Source organism: Ovis aries, chromosome 12 (genome assembly GCF_016772045.2).
Source record: "Ovis aries strain OAR_USU_Benz2616 breed Rambouillet chromosome 12, ARS-UI_Ramb_v3.0, whole genome shotgun sequence".
Classification (NCBI taxonomy): Eukaryota; Metazoa; Chordata; class Mammalia; order Artiodactyla; family Bovidae; genus Ovis; species Ovis aries.
The window spans coordinates 6,678,580-6,696,344 of NC_056065.1; the positions used below are offsets into that span (position 1 = coordinate 6,678,580).

General features: G+C 43.8%; 1 protein-coding gene across 3 annotated transcripts in view; it reads left to right on the forward strand.

The window, feature by feature from the left end:
• Nucleotides 1-7,588: 7,588 nt before the first annotated feature.
• The window catches only part of LOC105605798 (ankyrin repeat domain-containing protein 26-like), a 59,790-nt gene continuing 49,613 nt past the window's right edge, over nt 7,589-17,765 (forward strand). For all 3 annotated transcript variants that reach the window (XR_009595798.1, XR_009595799.1, XM_042257065.2), the window contains exons 1-3: nt 7,589-7,745; nt 12,976-13,009; nt 16,070-17,019. Coding sequence is in view for 1 of the 3 variants with exons in the window: in XM_042257065.2 (XP_042112999.1) it covers nt 16,327-17,019 (693 nt within the window). In the remaining 2 variants the exon portion in view is untranslated. The remainder of the gene's footprint in view (nt 7,746-12,975; nt 13,010-16,069; nt 17,020-17,765) is intronic.

Consider the following 17,765-nt stretch of genomic DNA (forward strand, 5'->3'; position numbering starts at 1 on the left):
GCGGGCGGTGGAAGGGAGCACATCCTTCTGCAAGCCAAGGAGAGAGGCTGCAGGTCCCACCAACCCCACCAACACCTTGATCTTGGACTTCCAGCCTCCTAGAATTGTGAGACAATCAGTTCAGTTCAGTTCAGTTCAGTCACTCAGTCATGTCTGACTCTTTAGGACACCATGGACCACAGCACACCAGGCTTCCCTGTCCATCACCAACTTCCGCAGCTTGCTCAGACTTATGTCCATCAAGTCAGTGATGCCATCCAGCCATCTCCTTCTCTGTCATCCCCTTCTCCTCCTGCCCTCAATCTTTCTCAGCATCAGGGTCTTTTCAGATGAGTCAGTTCTTTGAATCAGGTGGCTAAAGTATTGAAGTTTTAGCTTCAGCATCAGTCCTTCCAATGAATATTCAGGACTGATTTCCTTTATGATGGACTGGTTGGATCTCCTTGCAGTCCAAGGGATTCTCAAGAGTCTTCTCCAACACCACAGTTCAAAAGCATCAATTCTTCAGCGCTAAGCTTTCTTTATAGTCCAACCCTCACATCCATTCAGGACTACTGGAAAAACCACAGCTTTGACTAGACGGACCTTTGTTGACTAAGTAATGTCTCTGCTTTTGAATATCCTATCTGGGTTGGTCATAACTTTCAAGGAGCAAGCATCTTTTAATTTCATGGCTTTAGTCACCATCTGCAGTGATTTTGGAGCCCCCCAAAATAAACTCTGCCACTGTTTCCACTGCCTATCTATTTGCCATGAAGTGATGGGACCGGATGCCATGATCTTAGTTTTCTGAATGTTGAGTTTTAACCCAACTTTTCACTCTCCTCTTTCACTTTCATCAAGAGGCTCTTTAGTTCTTCTTTACTTTCTGCCATAAGGGTGGTGTCATCTGGATATCGAGGTTATTGATTTTTCTCCTGGCAGTCTTGATTCCAGCTTGTGCTTCATCCAGTCTGGCATTTCACATGATGTACTCTGCATATAAGTTAAATAAGCAGGATGACAATGTACAGCCTTGACATACTCCTTTCTAATTTTGGACCAGTCCATTGTTCCATGTCCAGTTCTAACTGTTGCTTCTTGACCTGCATACAGATTTCTCAGGAGGCAGGTCAGGTGGTCTGGTATTTCTTTCTCTGAGAATTTCCCACAGTTTGTCATGGTCCACACAGTCAAAGGCTTTAGCATAGTCAATGAAGCAGAAGTAGATGTTTTTCTGGAATTCTCTAGCTTTTTGGATGATCCAGTGGATGTTGGCAATTTGATCTCTGGTTCTCTGCCTTTTCTATGTATAGCTTGAACATCTGAGTTTTCAGTTCAGGTACTGTTGAAACCTAGCTTGGAGAACTTTGAGCATCACTTTGCTAGTATGTGAGATGAGTGCAATTGTGTGGTAGTTCAAGCATTCTTTGGCATTGTCCTTCTTTGGGATTGGAATGAAAACTGACCTTTTCCAGTCCTGTGGCCACTGCTGACTTTTCTAAATTTGTTGGCATATTGAGTTTAGCACTTAAACAGCATCATCTTTTAGGATTTGAAACAGCTCAGCTGGAATTTCATCACCTCCACTACCTTTGCTCATAGTGATGCCTCCAAAGGCCCACTTGACTTCACATTCCAGGATGTCTGGCTCTAGGTGAATGATCACACCATTGTGGTTATCTGGGTCATGAAGATCTTTTTTGTATAGTTCTGTGTATTCTTGCCACCTCTATTTAATATCTTCTGCTTCTGTTAGGTCCATACCATTTCTGTCCTTTATGTGCCCATCTTTGCGTGAAATGTTCCCTTGGTATCTCTAATTTTCTTGAAGAGATTTCTAGTCTTTCGCATTGTATTGTTTTCCTCTATTTCTTTGCAATGATTATTTAGGAAGGCTTTCTTATCCCTCCTTGATATTCGTTGCAACTCTGCATTCAGATGCATATATCTTTCCCTTTATCCTGTGCCTTTTGCTACTCTTCGTTTCATAGCTATTTGTAAGGCCTCCTCAGAGAACCATTTTGCCTTTTTTCTTTTCTTTTTTTGGGGGGATGGTTTGTACAATGTCCCGAACCTCCGTCCATAGTTCTTTAGACACTCTGTCCATCAGATCTCATCTCTTGAATCTATTTGTCACTTCCACAGTAAAGTCAAGCTGAGTTAATGAGCTTCTTTAGTTCTCAGGTTTGCGACATTGTTACGTACGTTATCCAGGCTCATTAAAGTGTAATGAAGCAACAATATCCACAAATGAATATGTTTTCCAAACGTGCTAAGGTCAGCACTTAGCCATAACTTCCAGTGAAAAAGAACCTGAATATGGCAACTATTTCCTTTAAAAGGATAAATCCTTTAAAAGGATTAAAGGATAAAGTACTCTGTTAAGTCATCTGATGGCTGTTGTTTTAAGTTGAAAACTGACTATGAAAAATCTGTGAGTTAACACTATAAAGACAAATGCAGTATTTTGTGGCTGTTTGCCAAAGCACAGCCATTTGAAGGTTTGCTGGCCATTCTCAACTCTCTGAAAGACACTGGAATTCATAGATAACAATTTCATGATAGGTTATCAGAGAAAAACTAGGATATCTCTTAACAGAGAAAAACTACGCTTTTCTCCACTAAGTACTGAGACAATCGCCAGAAACATAGCATCAACATGAGAATCCAATAAAATAAGGAATCCCCGTCCCTCACTTACCAGGCTTTCTACTAATGTGTCTTGGGGGTTGTAAAGGCAAAAATTAGTATGTCTGACTGGAGGAGTTTATAATCTAGGTGGGATTCAGAATTCCCTGGAGATCCCTGGTTAGGACTCTCTGCTTCCACTGCAAGGGGCATGGGTTCTATCCTTGATTGTGGAACTAAGATCCTGTTAGCTGCTTGGAGCGGCCAACGTATATATACATAGGGCTGCGTTGATGGCTCAGAGGTTAAAGTGTCTGCCTCTAATACAGGAGACCTGGGTTCGATCCCTGGGTCGGGAAGATCCCCTGGAGAAGGACATGGCAACCCACTCCAGTATTCTTGCCTGGAGAATCCCATGGACGGAGGGCCTGGTGGGCTACAGTCCATGGGGTCACAACGAGTTGGACATGACTGAGCGACTTAATTTACTTAACTTATATATATATATATAGCTATAGCTATAATCTTGGTGGGACTCAAACAACAAGGACTTACCAGTGGAACTTCAGATGGTGACCTAATTAACAGATCAGGATACCAGAATGATTGGCACAAAGCAAAAGAGGACTATTACTGGATGACTTGGACAGACAGTCCTAAGGGTGTCTTCTCCAAAGCGATCAGGCTGGAGTGCAACCTTGACGAATGGATCGACTCAAGCAGATAGAAGCCCTGCATGTCAAAAACATGAAGGCAGGAGTGCCAAGGGCAGTCTCAAGAGGCAGCCAGTACATGGCTTTGCTGGAGCCAGGGTTTCATGAGACAAAAGATAGAAGTTGGAAAGGTGCGCTGGGATGTCTGAACAACCCTGGACTAGGGTTTGTGAATTGAGATTCCCCTGCCTAGTAAATGTGGAGCCATCAAAGCTTTGAGTAAAGGAATCCATGGTTGTGGGATGTTTGTCATTCGTCACAACCCATAGATTGGAGGAGAAACATTGGGAGGTGCGGGCTTTGGGTGTAACCTGATAAGGTGCATCTTATGTTGTGCGTGGTCTTCAGAACTCTAGAGCCCTAGGTTCTCCCTCTCATACCTTAAGGTTATGCTGATCCCCACCCAACATGTCCTGAATGTTCTTTCTCTTGCATCATTGTGCATGCATGCTCGGTCACTTCAGTGGTGTCCAAATATGTGATCCTATGGACTGTAGCCCGCCAGGCTCCTCTGTCCATGGGCTTCTCCAGGGGAGAATACTGGAGTGGGTTGCCATGCCCTTCAGGGGATCTTTCCGACCCAAGGATTGAACCCCTCATCTCTTACGTCTCCTGCATTGACAGGTGGGTTCTTTACCACTAGCACCACCTGGGAAGCCCCTTGCATCATTAGTCTCTCCAGACATTAAGCATGCTCTAGAGACAGAGAGCAAAGAAGGCGATGGCACCCCACTCCCGTACTCTTGCCTCGAAAATTCCATGGACAGAGGAGCCTGGTGGGCTGCCGTCCATGGGGTCGCACAGAGTCGAACACGACTGAAGCAACTTAGTAGCAGCAGCAGGAGCAGCAGCAGCAGCAGCAGCAGCAGAGACAGGGAGACTGAAAGTATTTCTCATAGGATAAGATTACAAACTAACCAATAGAATTTGGGGTTAGTTTTTCTTCTAAATCCAGACTGTGGGTAAGATAATATCTTTCTAAAAGAAATCGCTGGAATCTACCACTGAGCCCAGTTTCTGGTTAAGTTTAAACAGTACTCAGTTTGTAAAACATTTACAGTCGATATTCCACTAGTAGTAATGGTGAGAACAGAACACCCCATTTCTCCCTAAAGTGTTGGGTAATGTTTCAACTTCATCTTCCACCTAAGCAAGATAAGCTGGAAATGTTCCTGATTTTTTGAATATGGCCTTTAGTTAATAGTAATGTACTGATGTTAAGTTCCTGGTTCTGTTAACCATGATTGTATTAGATGTTAATTTTAGGGGAACCTGGGTGAGAAGTATATGGAAACTGTACTATTTTTGCAAGTTTTCTGTAAATATAATGCTAATTCAAAATAAAAAGAATTAAAATAGGAGAGTCACATGGATGTGGAGAGTCAGCTTTTGGACAGAAATCTGCTCTCCACTCCCCATCATGTGTTGCCAGCATCTGAAATAAAGCCAACTTTCCTTTCCACTAACCTTGCCTCTTTATTGGTTTTTGAGCAGCAAGACTCCCACTTTGAGTTACAGTAAGACATACCCATTGGCATTTATCTACTTGCATATGTAAGACGACTAATTCTTTTATTTGTTTAAGCTGTGTTTTGTCTTAGTTGCGGCATCTTCGTTGCAGTGCTCAGGCTGTTCGAGGGCTTCTCTGCAGTTGCAGTGTGTAGGCTCAGTAGTTGCAGGCTCCATGGCCTGTGGGATCTTAATTCCCTAGCCAGGGATGGAGCCAGTGCCCCCCTGCTTTGTAAGATAGATTCTTAACGACTGGACCCCCAGGGAAGGCCTCCGACTAGCATTTAATTTTTAAATATCCAAGGTGGACGATTCCTGGTCTCCCTGCCTCCTTCAGATAAGTAGCCACTGATTAGCTCATTTAAACGTGATACATGCTTGTTGGGCTTCCTAGGTGGTGCAGTGGTAAAGAATCTGCCCACCAATTTGGAGACAAAAGAGATTCAGGTTCAATCCCTGGGTCAGGAAAATCCCCTGTAGGAGGAAATGACAATCCACTCCAGTATTCTTGCCTGGAAAATTCCATGGACACAGGAGTCTGGCGGGATACAGTCCATGGGGTTCCAAAGAGTCAGATATGACTTAGCACACATGCTTGTCCAGTGATTATTTTTAAAATTTCTAATTTACAGATGAGGAAACTGAGGAAACCAAAGGTTAAATGACTGGGTGGTTCACAAACAGCCAGTATATGGCACTATGATTCCCATGTTGTTATTGTTGTTATTCAGTCACTAAGTCATGTCGAACTCTTTGTGACCCCATGGACTGCAGCATGCCAGACTCCTCTGTCCTCCCAGAGTTTGCTCAAATTATATCCATTATATATACAGCTTTGACATACTCCTTTCCCAATTTTGAACCAGTGCACTGTTCCATGTCCAGTTCCTACTGTTGCTGCATACAGGTTTTGCAGGAAGCAGGTAAGATGGTCTGGTATTTCCATCTCTTTAAGAATTTTCCACAGTTTGTTGTGGTCTACACAGTCAAAGGCTTTAGCATAGTCAATGAAGCAGAAGTAGATGTTTTTCCGGAATTCTCTAGGTTTTTCCATGATCCAGCAGATGTTGGCAATTTGATTTCTGGTTCCTTTGCCTTTTCTAAATCCAGCTGGAACAGTTGAAAGTTTTCTGTTCACACGCTTTTGAAGCCCAACTTGAAGGATTTTGAACATTACTTTAGCATGTGAAATGAGTGCAGTTGTGCAGTAGTTTGAACATTCTTTGGTACTGTCCTTCTTTGGGATTGGGGCAAAGGAAAATACAATCTGTCACTGCTTCCACTTTTTTCCGTTTACCATTCAGTGATGGGACTGGATGCCATGATCTTAGTTTTGAAGCCAGTTTTTTCACTCCGCTTTCACACTCATCAAGGGGCTCTTTAGTTCCTCTGCTTTCTGCCATTAGAGTGGTATCATCTGCGTATCTGAGGTTGTTGGTAATATCCTCCTATAAGCAGGGTGGCCTTAAACACCTTGGACCTACTCCTTTCCTGCTTTTGAACCAGTCCATTGTTCCATGTCCAGTTCTGTTGCTTCTTGACCCATATACAAGTTTCCCAGGAGACAAGAAAGGTGGTCTAGTATTCCCATCTCTTGAAGAGTTTTCCACAGTTTGTTGTGATCCACACAGTCAAAGGCTTTAACATAGTAAGGCAGAGGTAGATTTTGGGGGGAATTATCTTGCTTTTCCCATGATCCAGCAAATGTTGGCAATTTGATCTCTGGTTCCTTTGTCTTTTCTAAACCGAGCTTGTAGATTTTGAAAGTTCTCAGTTCATATACTGCTGAAACTTGAAGGATTTTGAGCCTAACCTCGCTAGCACATGAAATGAACGCAATTGTACATTAGTTTGAACATTTTTTAGCATTGCCCTTTTTGGAATTGGACTGAAAACTGGCCTTTTCCAGTCCTGCGGCCAGTGCTGACGTTTTCAAATTTGCTGACATATGGAGTGCAGCACTTTAACAGGATCATCTTTTAAGATTTTAAATACCTCAGCTGGGATTCTGTCACCTCCACTAGCATCATTTGACATCAAATTTATTCTCCAACCCGTGAGTGAGAGAGAACCCAAGCAAGCAGAGAGCAAGGAACAGGAGAGGAAAGACAGTCTTCACTCTGGCAGCATGCATCGTTGGGAATTTAGGGGAATTTCCGTCAACTGGAATCGACCAGGGTCTTGGCAGCATGACCGCCTTGGCATGGCCTGACTTTCTGCTGGTCCCTCCCTGTCTGGGAAAGGTCACAGGCACAGACAGGGTAAAGGCTCTGGCATCACTCAGAGTAGCAGAGCACGGTGCTCAACTTGGGTTTGTGGTGTGTTGCCTGGCTTGCTTCCAAAAGAGGATGCTACACCGAGACCTGAGAACAGGGATGCATTGCTCACAGAGATCAGCAAGGTCAGCCCCTGGGTTCATCCCTTGACGGTCTAAAGTTTCCCTAGATGCTCCCGGGGCAGCGCATAGCCCTCTCGTCGGTTAGGATCCCCACCCAGCCGACTCCAGACGGGGCCCCACCCACTGCGGGCCCGCCCACTGACCCTACCGACCCCACCCACTCGGCTCGGGCCACGCCCCCCAGCCCCCTTGAGGGGGCCCCGCCCCTGGCTTTGCCCGGCCGCGGAGGGTCCCGCGGTCTCTGGCCCCGCCTCTCCGCCCCGCCGCGCCCCTCCGGCTCCGCCTCTAAGTTGGGGCCCGCCCCCGGCTCAGGCTCCGCCTCCCCTGGTCCTGCCCAAGGCTCGGCCCTCGGTGCCCCGCGCCTGGAGCAGCCTCAGCGCCAGCCGGCGGGGAGGAGGGCGACTCGGGGGCCTCCAGACACACAGAGCGACGGCGAGACGCGGGTAGGAGCGGAGCGCACGCCCGCGCCCTTGGCCTGTCCCCGCGCGGGCGGGACCCGAGACGCCACAGACCAGGTGAGCCGAGCGCGGGAGGTAATCACGCACCTGGGGGCGTACAGTGGCGGGCGCTGGGACCGCGGGCCGGGGCCCCGCGCCTCGCTCTGCCCCCGGGCCTAGGGGCCCCTGGGTCAGTCCGGTGGGAGCTCGCTTCCCTCGAGACCCTGGGGCGGGGCGGCTTCGGTAGAGCCAGGCCCTCTCGCGGGTCGCGTCTGGGTTGGCGCTCCGGGACCTTGGGTCAGGCGGCCGGCGGGCGGTCTGCTGGGGTCCCGAGGCGGCCGGGCCGGTCCTCTAGGCGGCGGCTGGCGTCCAGTTACTGCTCGGGATGAGCTCTAAGATCACCTCACTGTGCAGAAGCTCTGCTTCCTACCTGCTTCCGTTTGCTGTATTACGAGTTTGCACTTGGAAAAATTGTTAGAAATAAGGACTCACGCTCTGGGGCGGAGAAGTCTGTTATGAGTTTTGTATGCTATGAGTAGTTTTTGCAGAAGCGCGGCTTTCCTCCCGCCTGTGCGCTCAGTCGCGGATCCCATAAATCGTACTGGTAACTGGAAACTCCCTGTTGAGCTGTGTATTTGCACAAGATGGAAGTGAGGAAGATCGCTCCGTTCCTTTCTGCTCCTGGAGACAGGCCGAGCTGTGGAACGGCCGCGGGGGTGGTGGTGTAAGGGAGGGGGTGGGGTGGGGGCAAGAACTGGGAGCCGGTGGTCTTGTGATAGTCCAGGCTGGAGGGTCGAGTGATGCTCGCGGTCCCACCGCCAGCACTGTCGATAGGATGGAGCGACGGTAAGCTGCTCTTGAGGGGCTGCTGCTGAGGTTATAGTTCAGGTTCAATTAAAAAAAAATAGATAATCGTTTTTGCAGAATGGATAAATAACAAGCCATCTCCAAAGCACCTGAATCTCAGATAACATTTACCTCAATCAGACTAGGAGAACAGTTTATCGAAAAGTTAAGGTTTTAACATTTTTTAATTGAGGAATTTATCTTCTTTATCTTTTCTTTTTGGTCACTCCGCTTGTGGGATTTAAGGTCCCCTGACCAAGGATCCAACCTATGCCACCTTCCTGGAGTCCTAACCACAGGACCACCAGAGAATTCTGTTCAGTTGAGGAGTTTATATAAACTTTGATGGATAGCTGTTTTTCTCTAGCTCATGTTTACCCCAGACATTGTGGTTTGCAGGGCTTCTCGCAGGTGGATGGGCTGTGTCATTGTGCATAACATGCTGGGGATTCATCCTTTAGTGTTACAGTAGTACCCTTACATATGAACCTTCAAGTTGTGAACTTTGAAAGATGCAAATATGCATCCCATCCCCATCAGGCAGGAGTGAAATTGCAGGTTGTCCTCCATCTGTTGCTGATGATCCTTCAGCTCTACCATCTCCCTCCTCCTCTAGTCAGTAACTCTTCTTGCCTGTTTAGTCAGTAACTCTTCTTGCCCCGGTGTGCTAGCTGTTGTACTGTAGTTTTTTACTGTAGTTTAAAAAAAATGTTTTCTTTATTTTTTTTTGTGTTTGTTTCATTTGTGTGAAAAGTGTTATAAACCAACTATAGTACAGTACTATATAGCTGATTTTGTTAGTTGGGTACCAGTGCTAACTTTGTTGGACTTATAAACAAATTGGCTTTAGGGACATGTTCTTGGAATGGAGCTTGTTCGCATGTAGGGGACTTACTGCAGTTTGATTCTGTGTCTTGAGTTCTTACGAACATCTGGTGGTGGGAAATAAAGTAACAGAAGAGTTGCAGAGTTCTACCTGTGAGTATTCAGGGTGTTCTGTAGGGAACAAGGTATAAAGAAGGTTGAGAAGTGCTTGCAAACGAGACTCTCAACCAGGGCTGAACATTCTTGCAAATGAGATGTTCTGCAGAGCTGAACATTCTTGCAAGCGAGATGTTCAGCTAAGAATCCTATTTGTTCCCGTGGGAAAAGAACATTTCTTGCACACAGGGATGTTTCTCTGATTCCTCAAAAGGAACAGACCCTGGGACAAAACGGATTCTAAGTTGATAAGGAAGTTCCCCAAAACAAAGTCTTAGCTGCAGTAAATAAGTCAAGGTAAAGGTTATCTTGCCCTGCGCCTGCGCACTGTATAGTCTCTGAATCATAGTGCTTGGCAGCTTGCCCTGTAGGTTGTTGTGCAAGGGATATAAAATAAAGCAGCTGTAAGAAGCAAGTGTTAAAATATAAAGATTCAAACCACTCTGCAGTGTTGGTTTTCATTCCGTCGCCAGCATGTTCAGATGCTGCTCTTTTATGGTGAGTGGCTTTAGGTGCTGGTTACTGGATGGTTTGTTTCTTTTTTTTTTTTTTTTGAAGATGACGCATGTGGTGTTTGGGGCATGTGATAGATCCCTCTGTCCATGTTCTTTCTATGTTGGACACTTAGCTTTGGATCTTGCCACAAACATGCAGTTGCTGAACATCTCTCTTCTCTGACTCAAGATAGGTCTAGAAGAAGGAGGCAAAAACAGTGTCTGGCGTGCCTTGAAGTAGAAGTTTCAGAGGTGGAGTCAGGTGCGTGGCATTCCTTCTGACTGAAGGAATAGTGCCCTCCAACTTGGAAGAGTGTTACCAGTGCCCAGGCCACTTTCCCGTCTGATTCCGTGGTCATTCCCTAAAAAGTTGAGTGGCGGTAGCTGTGACTGGACTTTAGGTTTGAACTTAGCTTAGTCCTTGGCTTCAAGTGAAGTGAAGTTGCTCAGTCATGTCCGACTCTTTGTGACCCCATGGACTGCAGCCTACCAGGCTCTTCTGTCCATGGGATTACTGGAGTGGGTTGCCATTTCCTTCTCCAAGTGTGAATTAGGAATTCAGGCTCAAGGCCAGCAATTTGGTTCATCACAAGCAGGAGGCCAGACTCTACTTGGAGCTATTTGGCGGGTGGTGGTAGCAGAAGGTTTTCCTTTACCTATCCCCGAGGTGACCTTGAGCCCCGTGGTGAGACCTCTCCACCAAGGGATTCTGCCTGTCAGCATCGTTTGGTTTGTGAACCATGGGGCCAAGGAGTTCTTTTGGGCATTCTGTATTTTTAGTTTCTTGGTGGAAGTTGGAGTTTGCATCTGCTCTGATAGTTGCACTTTTCTTTCTCAACTCTGGATGTCCCTTCCTTAGACTTGGGGGCTGAGGTGCAGGCTTTGGGCGGGCTTGTGTGGCTCACTGCACAGGTGGTGTGTCCCTGGTACCTGGGCCCCATGCCGCGCTGAGCTCCTGTCAGAAATGGAGCCGATTCTCTTGGTGATTTCTGTTTAAACTGTGGCTAAGCACTCACTGTGGGCCAGGCTCTCTTCTCAGTGCTTCGGGTAAATTCCTTTGGCTGGTGCTCACAACAGACTGCTGAGCTGGCTGTACTGTGGTTCCCACCTTGAAGACCTGTACTTCATTGCCTCAGTGACAATGTTGTTTCTTTACGTTAGAAAGAAAATGAGGGTTTTTCAGTGTTGGTGACTGAAAACCAAAAAGAACCCCATGAAGCTGTGACTAACGTCATCTGTCTAGTCATCCTAAGTGCGGGACAAGAGAGGAACTGTCAACCAAATTCCATCTGTGAACAGCAGTGTACATGGCTCAATAAACTGGCCTTGCATTCTGTGGGCCTCCTAGACGTGCCTGTCCTTGGAAGTAACAATAACAACTAAGGATAGTAACAGAAGAGCTGGAGTGTAGGAGTGTGGTTCACACCGGGAGGTGGGGTTGCTCTCAGGGTCACAGATGGCGTGAATTTAAGACCTGGATGGTCACTGAAGAGGAACGGGGAGCTCAAAGGAATTTCTTGTTTTATGTGAAGAGGGGAGCTTGTAGAGTGTGTATGCTGTTGAGAATGAGCCAGCGGAGGAAGTGTTTATTGAGTTTAATCTTATCTGCATTTCCAAATTAGAAAGCTTATTGATTGTATGACATTATCTTTAAACGATTACAGTAAATTAATTGTACATTATTATTATTGTCCATATGTACTTCTGTTCCTATGCAGTTTTTGGTAAGGGCTTGTTCATTGGCTCTGAAGCATAATATTCCTATGTAAATGAACATGTAGATGATTACTTAAATTAATTCTGTCATACATAGATTTTTTAGAAGTATATAATCACGAATTTACAAATACTTAGGTTATACTGAATAGGATTGAATCATTCCTTGATGATTCTAGTTGATAGTATCATCATGGGTAGCTATGATTTTTCTAAAACATCACAGCATGTTGACTTCATAGTTGTTTATAGCTTCCAGGGAAAAGGGGAGGATTTTGTTTATTTTCAATAGAAACAATTAACAATCTTTTACAGTTTATTAGTTTGCATGATAAAGACCTAAATGACAAAAACCATGCTTCCTGTACTAAAAGTGTCGTTAACACATATTATGTGCTCAATAAGTGTATGTCAGATGCATGAAGAAACAGCAGAATGGTTGAATGAATGTGTATTGATGAATTTCTTTACAGAAAACAAATCTTTATTGAAAGTAGATTTCCAATATTGCCTACATCTAAAGTCTTTTTGTGTTGTTAGAAATATGTTTTAAGATTCAGAATTATCATTTGTAGTTATAGCTAGACATGAGATAACAATATAGATTCATTTGGTACCATATGACTTAAAAAAAGACTTTTCAGTATCACTTTCTCAGCATATTTTGGAACAGCAGCGTTCAGGCCAGATTTCCTGGGTTTGAATTCTGGGCTGTTGGTGAACTGCTGTGTGGTCTTGGGCAAGCTCCTCAGCCTTTCTTTGCTCCATTTCTTCCTAACTAAAGGATCTGACATATTACCTATCTCCCAGAATGACTGTGAGGATTAAAATGCCTTTAAGACATGTCAAATGCTTGTAATAATGCATAGCCATTGCATAATAAGCCCTCAAAAAGCTAATGTCATGGTGATTAAAAAAAAAGGATTTCTTTCTTATAAGGACTTAGGGAATACTTCCGAAATAGGTTTTATTGCCATAAAAGTTAGTTCTTATTAAAAATGACAACTGCAAAAATCCCTGATATACTGCTTCTATCACATAATGCAAGTAATGTTAGGTTTTTCCTTTTCCTTTGATCTAAATTTAATGTTTTATTAATATTACAGATATATTTTCTTTGCCCTTTAATGCTACTCTTTTTTGTTGTTTCATCCCTTTATAGAAATTACTTATGAATGCAAAGATGTTATATAAAAAACAAATGTTTAGGTATTGTTTATATTTTTGAGTTATTAAATTTTAGCCTGAAAAGAATCATTTGTTTTTTTTAGGACTGCAAGGAAAACAGCATATGAAAAGAAGAAGGTATGGTAAAAAAAAAAAAACCCCATTAACTTTAAAATATAGTATCCTCTAAAACATACTTTGTAAAAGGAATAGTGGCAAAATAGAAAATCTCCCTTTGCTGAAGGGACATTTACTTTGAAAACATAATTTAGAAACTCTGTTAATAAAGTTATCCTGTTGATAAAAACCTGTTCTTTTAAGAAGGCTCTGCTTTTGCTTTGATAAAGATATTGATCACCTTTGTACACTTGGTATATTTTATACATATTTTAAGGACATTGTGAACCAGTATTATTTATGTGTAGGTCAAAGAAGAAATTAATTACATGAATGACCTTGATGACTTAACTCAGTCATCTGAAACTGCTTCCAAGGATGGTGATATGCTTTACTCTAAAAATTCCCCGTTGCCATCTGGCAGGTGGCTGAGGGTCATGGACCCCCTCCCCCGTGCCTGTCAGCCCTCGTCCACCTGCTCCATGAACAGCTCAGAGCTGGCCCCAGCTTTCCTAGCTGGGTTCTCCCTCACAGTAGAGTCCTCAAGGACAGGTGTGTTTAACTGGCATCCTCAAGAGGTGCAGGAATGCTCCCCGTGGATTTTTTCCAGCAGTTGGTAGAAACCAAACACTCTTGAAGTTGATTCTCCTTCATTCTGCAGAGCTCCCGAGTGGCATCTCAGAGCAGAGGAATTCACTCCCCCACCCAATGTCCCTCTCAAACACAGACCGGGTCCCATGCCCGAGGTCCTAGCAGCAGATCTCCCACAACAAAAAGCTCTCAGGAAGAGCTTGGGAAAGTAGTATTTGTAATTCGAATCCATTTGTCTACAGCAGTCAGGTAGGGACACACCATGGCCTCTTCCAAGGAGAGGCCTTTAATATTTTCCATAGGAATTGATCTCAAAATTTTTGCGACTGTCCCTCAGAGCCGGGACCCTGATTGTGGTTTAGGCCAGGACTGTGTGTGCTCCACTGATGACGGCATGTCCCAAGCAAAAGTCCCTCTGCTCTGGAGTGAGCGTGTCGGTCACACCTGGCATGTCATCATCTTCAGCGTCTAAATCAGAGTCTGTTCTTGGCTCCACTGTCATTTTTTTAACCAGTACCCTATCAATGGCCTTTTCATATCATTTACAGTTTTTCAATTAGTAGAAACTGCGACATCAGTTGTAAAAATACTTTTGTACCCTTTAAAAAGTTGTTTCTTTAGAATAAACTTATAAAAGTCCCCCTCCCACCAAGGAAAAACAAGTTAAAAAACTCTTGCTACTAACAGTAGGTATTCTGGCATTTGGTAGAGATTTCCCTTCCTTGATCGATGACTAGGTTAGTTTATCACTTCCACTGAAGGTAAGGAGGAAACTGTAGGCAGTTCAGAGACCACACTTCAGAAGTCATTCTTGTATTTGTAGAAAATGAACCCTCTGCCCTGTGTAGTGTGAACCGTGCCCTGTGTCAGTACAAGGAACTTTTGAAAACAGTGATACCTATGCCATAGTATACATTTAGTGATAATTATGTTTCTCATTGTATTTCCCTCATCTTACTATTTTAAACAGTATGAAGAGAGAATGAAAGTTATTGCAGCCGAAAATAATCTCATGATTCTCTAAGAAGACCTCTCTAAATTTTGCCTTATTTACCATTAGTGTATACACCATGAATGAAATAGGAGGATTATTTTGTATTGATATGTTTGTACTAGAGAAGTAACCGTGGTTTGATGTAAGAGGACTGATAGAGTCGGAAGACCTGGTGGAAAGCCTGCAGCTTACTTATATAGTTTTAACTTCTTCCTTTCCAGAATCATTATAGCTAATGAGTTAATTGATGTTTGTAGAAGTGCTTAGTACAGTTGTCAATAGGTATAAGCCTTGCAATTGCCTATTAAAATGTGAGAGGTAGCATATTCTCAAGAAAACAATTTTTGTATGAAATTTCATTTATTTAAATATATACAGAGCTAAGGCTCTTACTTGAAGTAGCTGTATAGGAGGTATTAGATGCAGTGTTTTTAAAGGTAGCAAGTGGCGTTGTTATGGAATTATAATTGATTTACGATATCGTGTTAGTTTCAGGTATACAGCAGTGATTCAGACATATATGCGTGTGTGTGTGTATATTATATAAACGGGGCTTCCCTGCTGGCTCAGACAGTAAAGAATCCACGTACAATGCAAGAGACCTGGGTTTGATCCTTGGGTCGGAAAGATCCCCTGGAGGAGGAAATGGCAACCCACTCCAGTGTTCTTGCCTGGAGAATCCCATGGACAGAGGAGCCTGGTGGGCTACAGTCCATGGGGTCACAAAGAGCTGGACATGACTGACTAACACACACACACACACACACACACACACACACACACACATTCCTCTTCAGATTCTGCTTGTAGAATATTAAATGTAGTTCCTTATGTTGTATAGTAGATCCTTACTGGTTATTTCATATACACTTGTCTGTATAAAAATCGTACATGGTAGACCCAACCTCCCAAGTTATCCCTTCCCCTACCCCCTTTCCCGTATGGTGAGTAAGTTTGTCGCCTATGTCTGTGGGTCTCTTTCTGTTTCGTAATAAGCTCCTTTTAGATTCCACATATACGCAGTATGACTTGGCTTTTGTCTGACTTACTTCGCTTAGTGTGATCATGTCTAGGTCCATCCCTGTTGCTGCAAATAGCATTATTTCATTCTTTTTTTATGGCTTCGTAGTTTTCCATTATATAAATATACCACATCAGATACAATTTTTAAGTGTAGTCAGATCTATAAATCGTTTAAGCTTTCTGTGTTTGTTGTAATTCAGCGAAAAGCCTTTCTAGTTCTGAGCTTCTTGAAAAGTCCCTTGGGCTTTCTTTCTCCTTTCATGGATTCATTGTCTTCCATTAAATTTTTGAACGTTTGGGAATTTCTGCTTGTATAAGGTCTGAGGTTTGTATGGAACCTTATTTTTCCCATTTGGAGATCCACCTGGTGCAGTCTTTTCATTGTACAAACATACAGGTTAGTCTTTCATTTCAGAGGAAATGATGAAATGTCATTTTATTGAGTACTAACTAAAAGTCTTTGTCTCACTTAGGTTTCTGACAGTGGTAGAGAAGCAAAACATCAGCTGCGCAAAAACCACATGCAGGATGCAGTTGCCAGCCTAAGACTGGAAATAGACACAGTGAAAAATCAGAACCAGGAACAAGAAAAGAAATGTTTTGAGGATATTGAAACTGCAAAAGGAGAGATGAGTATCCTCAAAAGGCAAACAAATTGAACAAGGAAACGTTGACAAAGGCCATATTCCAGCATGCTGGTCAGCTTAACGTTCCGATAGCTGAAAACACAATGCTAAACCCTGAGCTGGAAAATGCCAAACAAAGCAAACAAAGACTGGAAACAGAAGTGGAATCCTACCGTTCTAGACTGGCTGCTGCCACACAAGATCATGATCAAGGTCAGACATCACAAAGAGACCTGGAACTTGCCTCCCAGAAAGCAGAAGAGAAGAGGTTACGCTTGCAGGACCAAATGAAGTTCGATATGGCTAAGCTGAAAAGTAACAATGAGATGCTTTCCCAGCAACTTTCTAAAGAGAAAAATAAAGTCAGTCAGCTAAACATCAAGCTGCATCAGACGAGAGATGATCTCAGAGAAAAGACTTTGATGTTAGACCGTGTCCAGAGAGACTTATGCCAAGCAGAGTGTCAAAGGCAGGAAATTGAGCGCATGTATCAGAACAAACAAGGCAAAGTGAATGAATACCCTGGAAAGCAGGAATCCTTAGAGGAGAGATTATCTCAACTCCAGAGTGAAAACATGTTGCTCCGAGAGCAACTGGACGATGCACAAAACAGAGCTGGCAGTCAAGAGAAGATGGTCATTAGCATCCAAGACCAGTGTCAGCAGATCGTGAGAAAACTTCATTCTGAACCTGAGAAACTAAGTCTGATGCTGGAGGAAAGAAACAAGGAGTTGGTCAACAGATGGAATCATGTTGAGAGAATGCCTCAGTATAAAAATGAGAAAGCAGAAAGAGAAGTAAGTATTCAGAAAGAGAAATAATTCTCCGCCTTCTTGAAAGAAAATTCAAAGTGATTCTTAATTCTGGCTAAATGTTGAATCTGCTGCTGCTGCTGCTAAGTCACTTCAGTCGTGTCCGACTCTGTGCGACCCCATAGACGGCAGCCCAAGAGGCTCCTCTGTCCACGGGATTTTCCCGGCAAGAGTACTGGAGTGGGTCGGCAGTGCCTTCTCCAGAAACTCTCTCTAGATTCTATCAAATTTCCACTGTCCTTCATCCTTTTGTATCTTCTGTTTCTTCTGTACCCACCTAAAATTGTCAGTCATTTACGCCCTTATCTGTAATTCTGGTTAAATTCAACTCTTCACCTGCACACAGGTGGCAAGAGAAAAAACAAAGCCATGCTGACTAGTATCATCTCAAGTGAACCTTTATGCCCATTAGCCATCACACTATACGTATTTCCATAGCTAAGTCCCTTTGCAAACTAAAAGATATCCATCCACCAAGGAAAAGGTTACAACAACTTTTTCCTGTCTTTAACATCATTCAGTCTTTCCACCAGCTTATTCCCAGCATTCAAACACTTCATTATCTGACCCCACCCTCCCCCACTGCTTCATTTCTCCACCAAGACTGCCAGGAGAAATATCACTAACCTCAGACGTAAATGAGTTGCCTACACTCAGATGTAAAAGAGTTCACATTTCTCTAGGTATTTTGTGCGGAATCCATTGCAGACATTAGTGTCCATCATTCCATG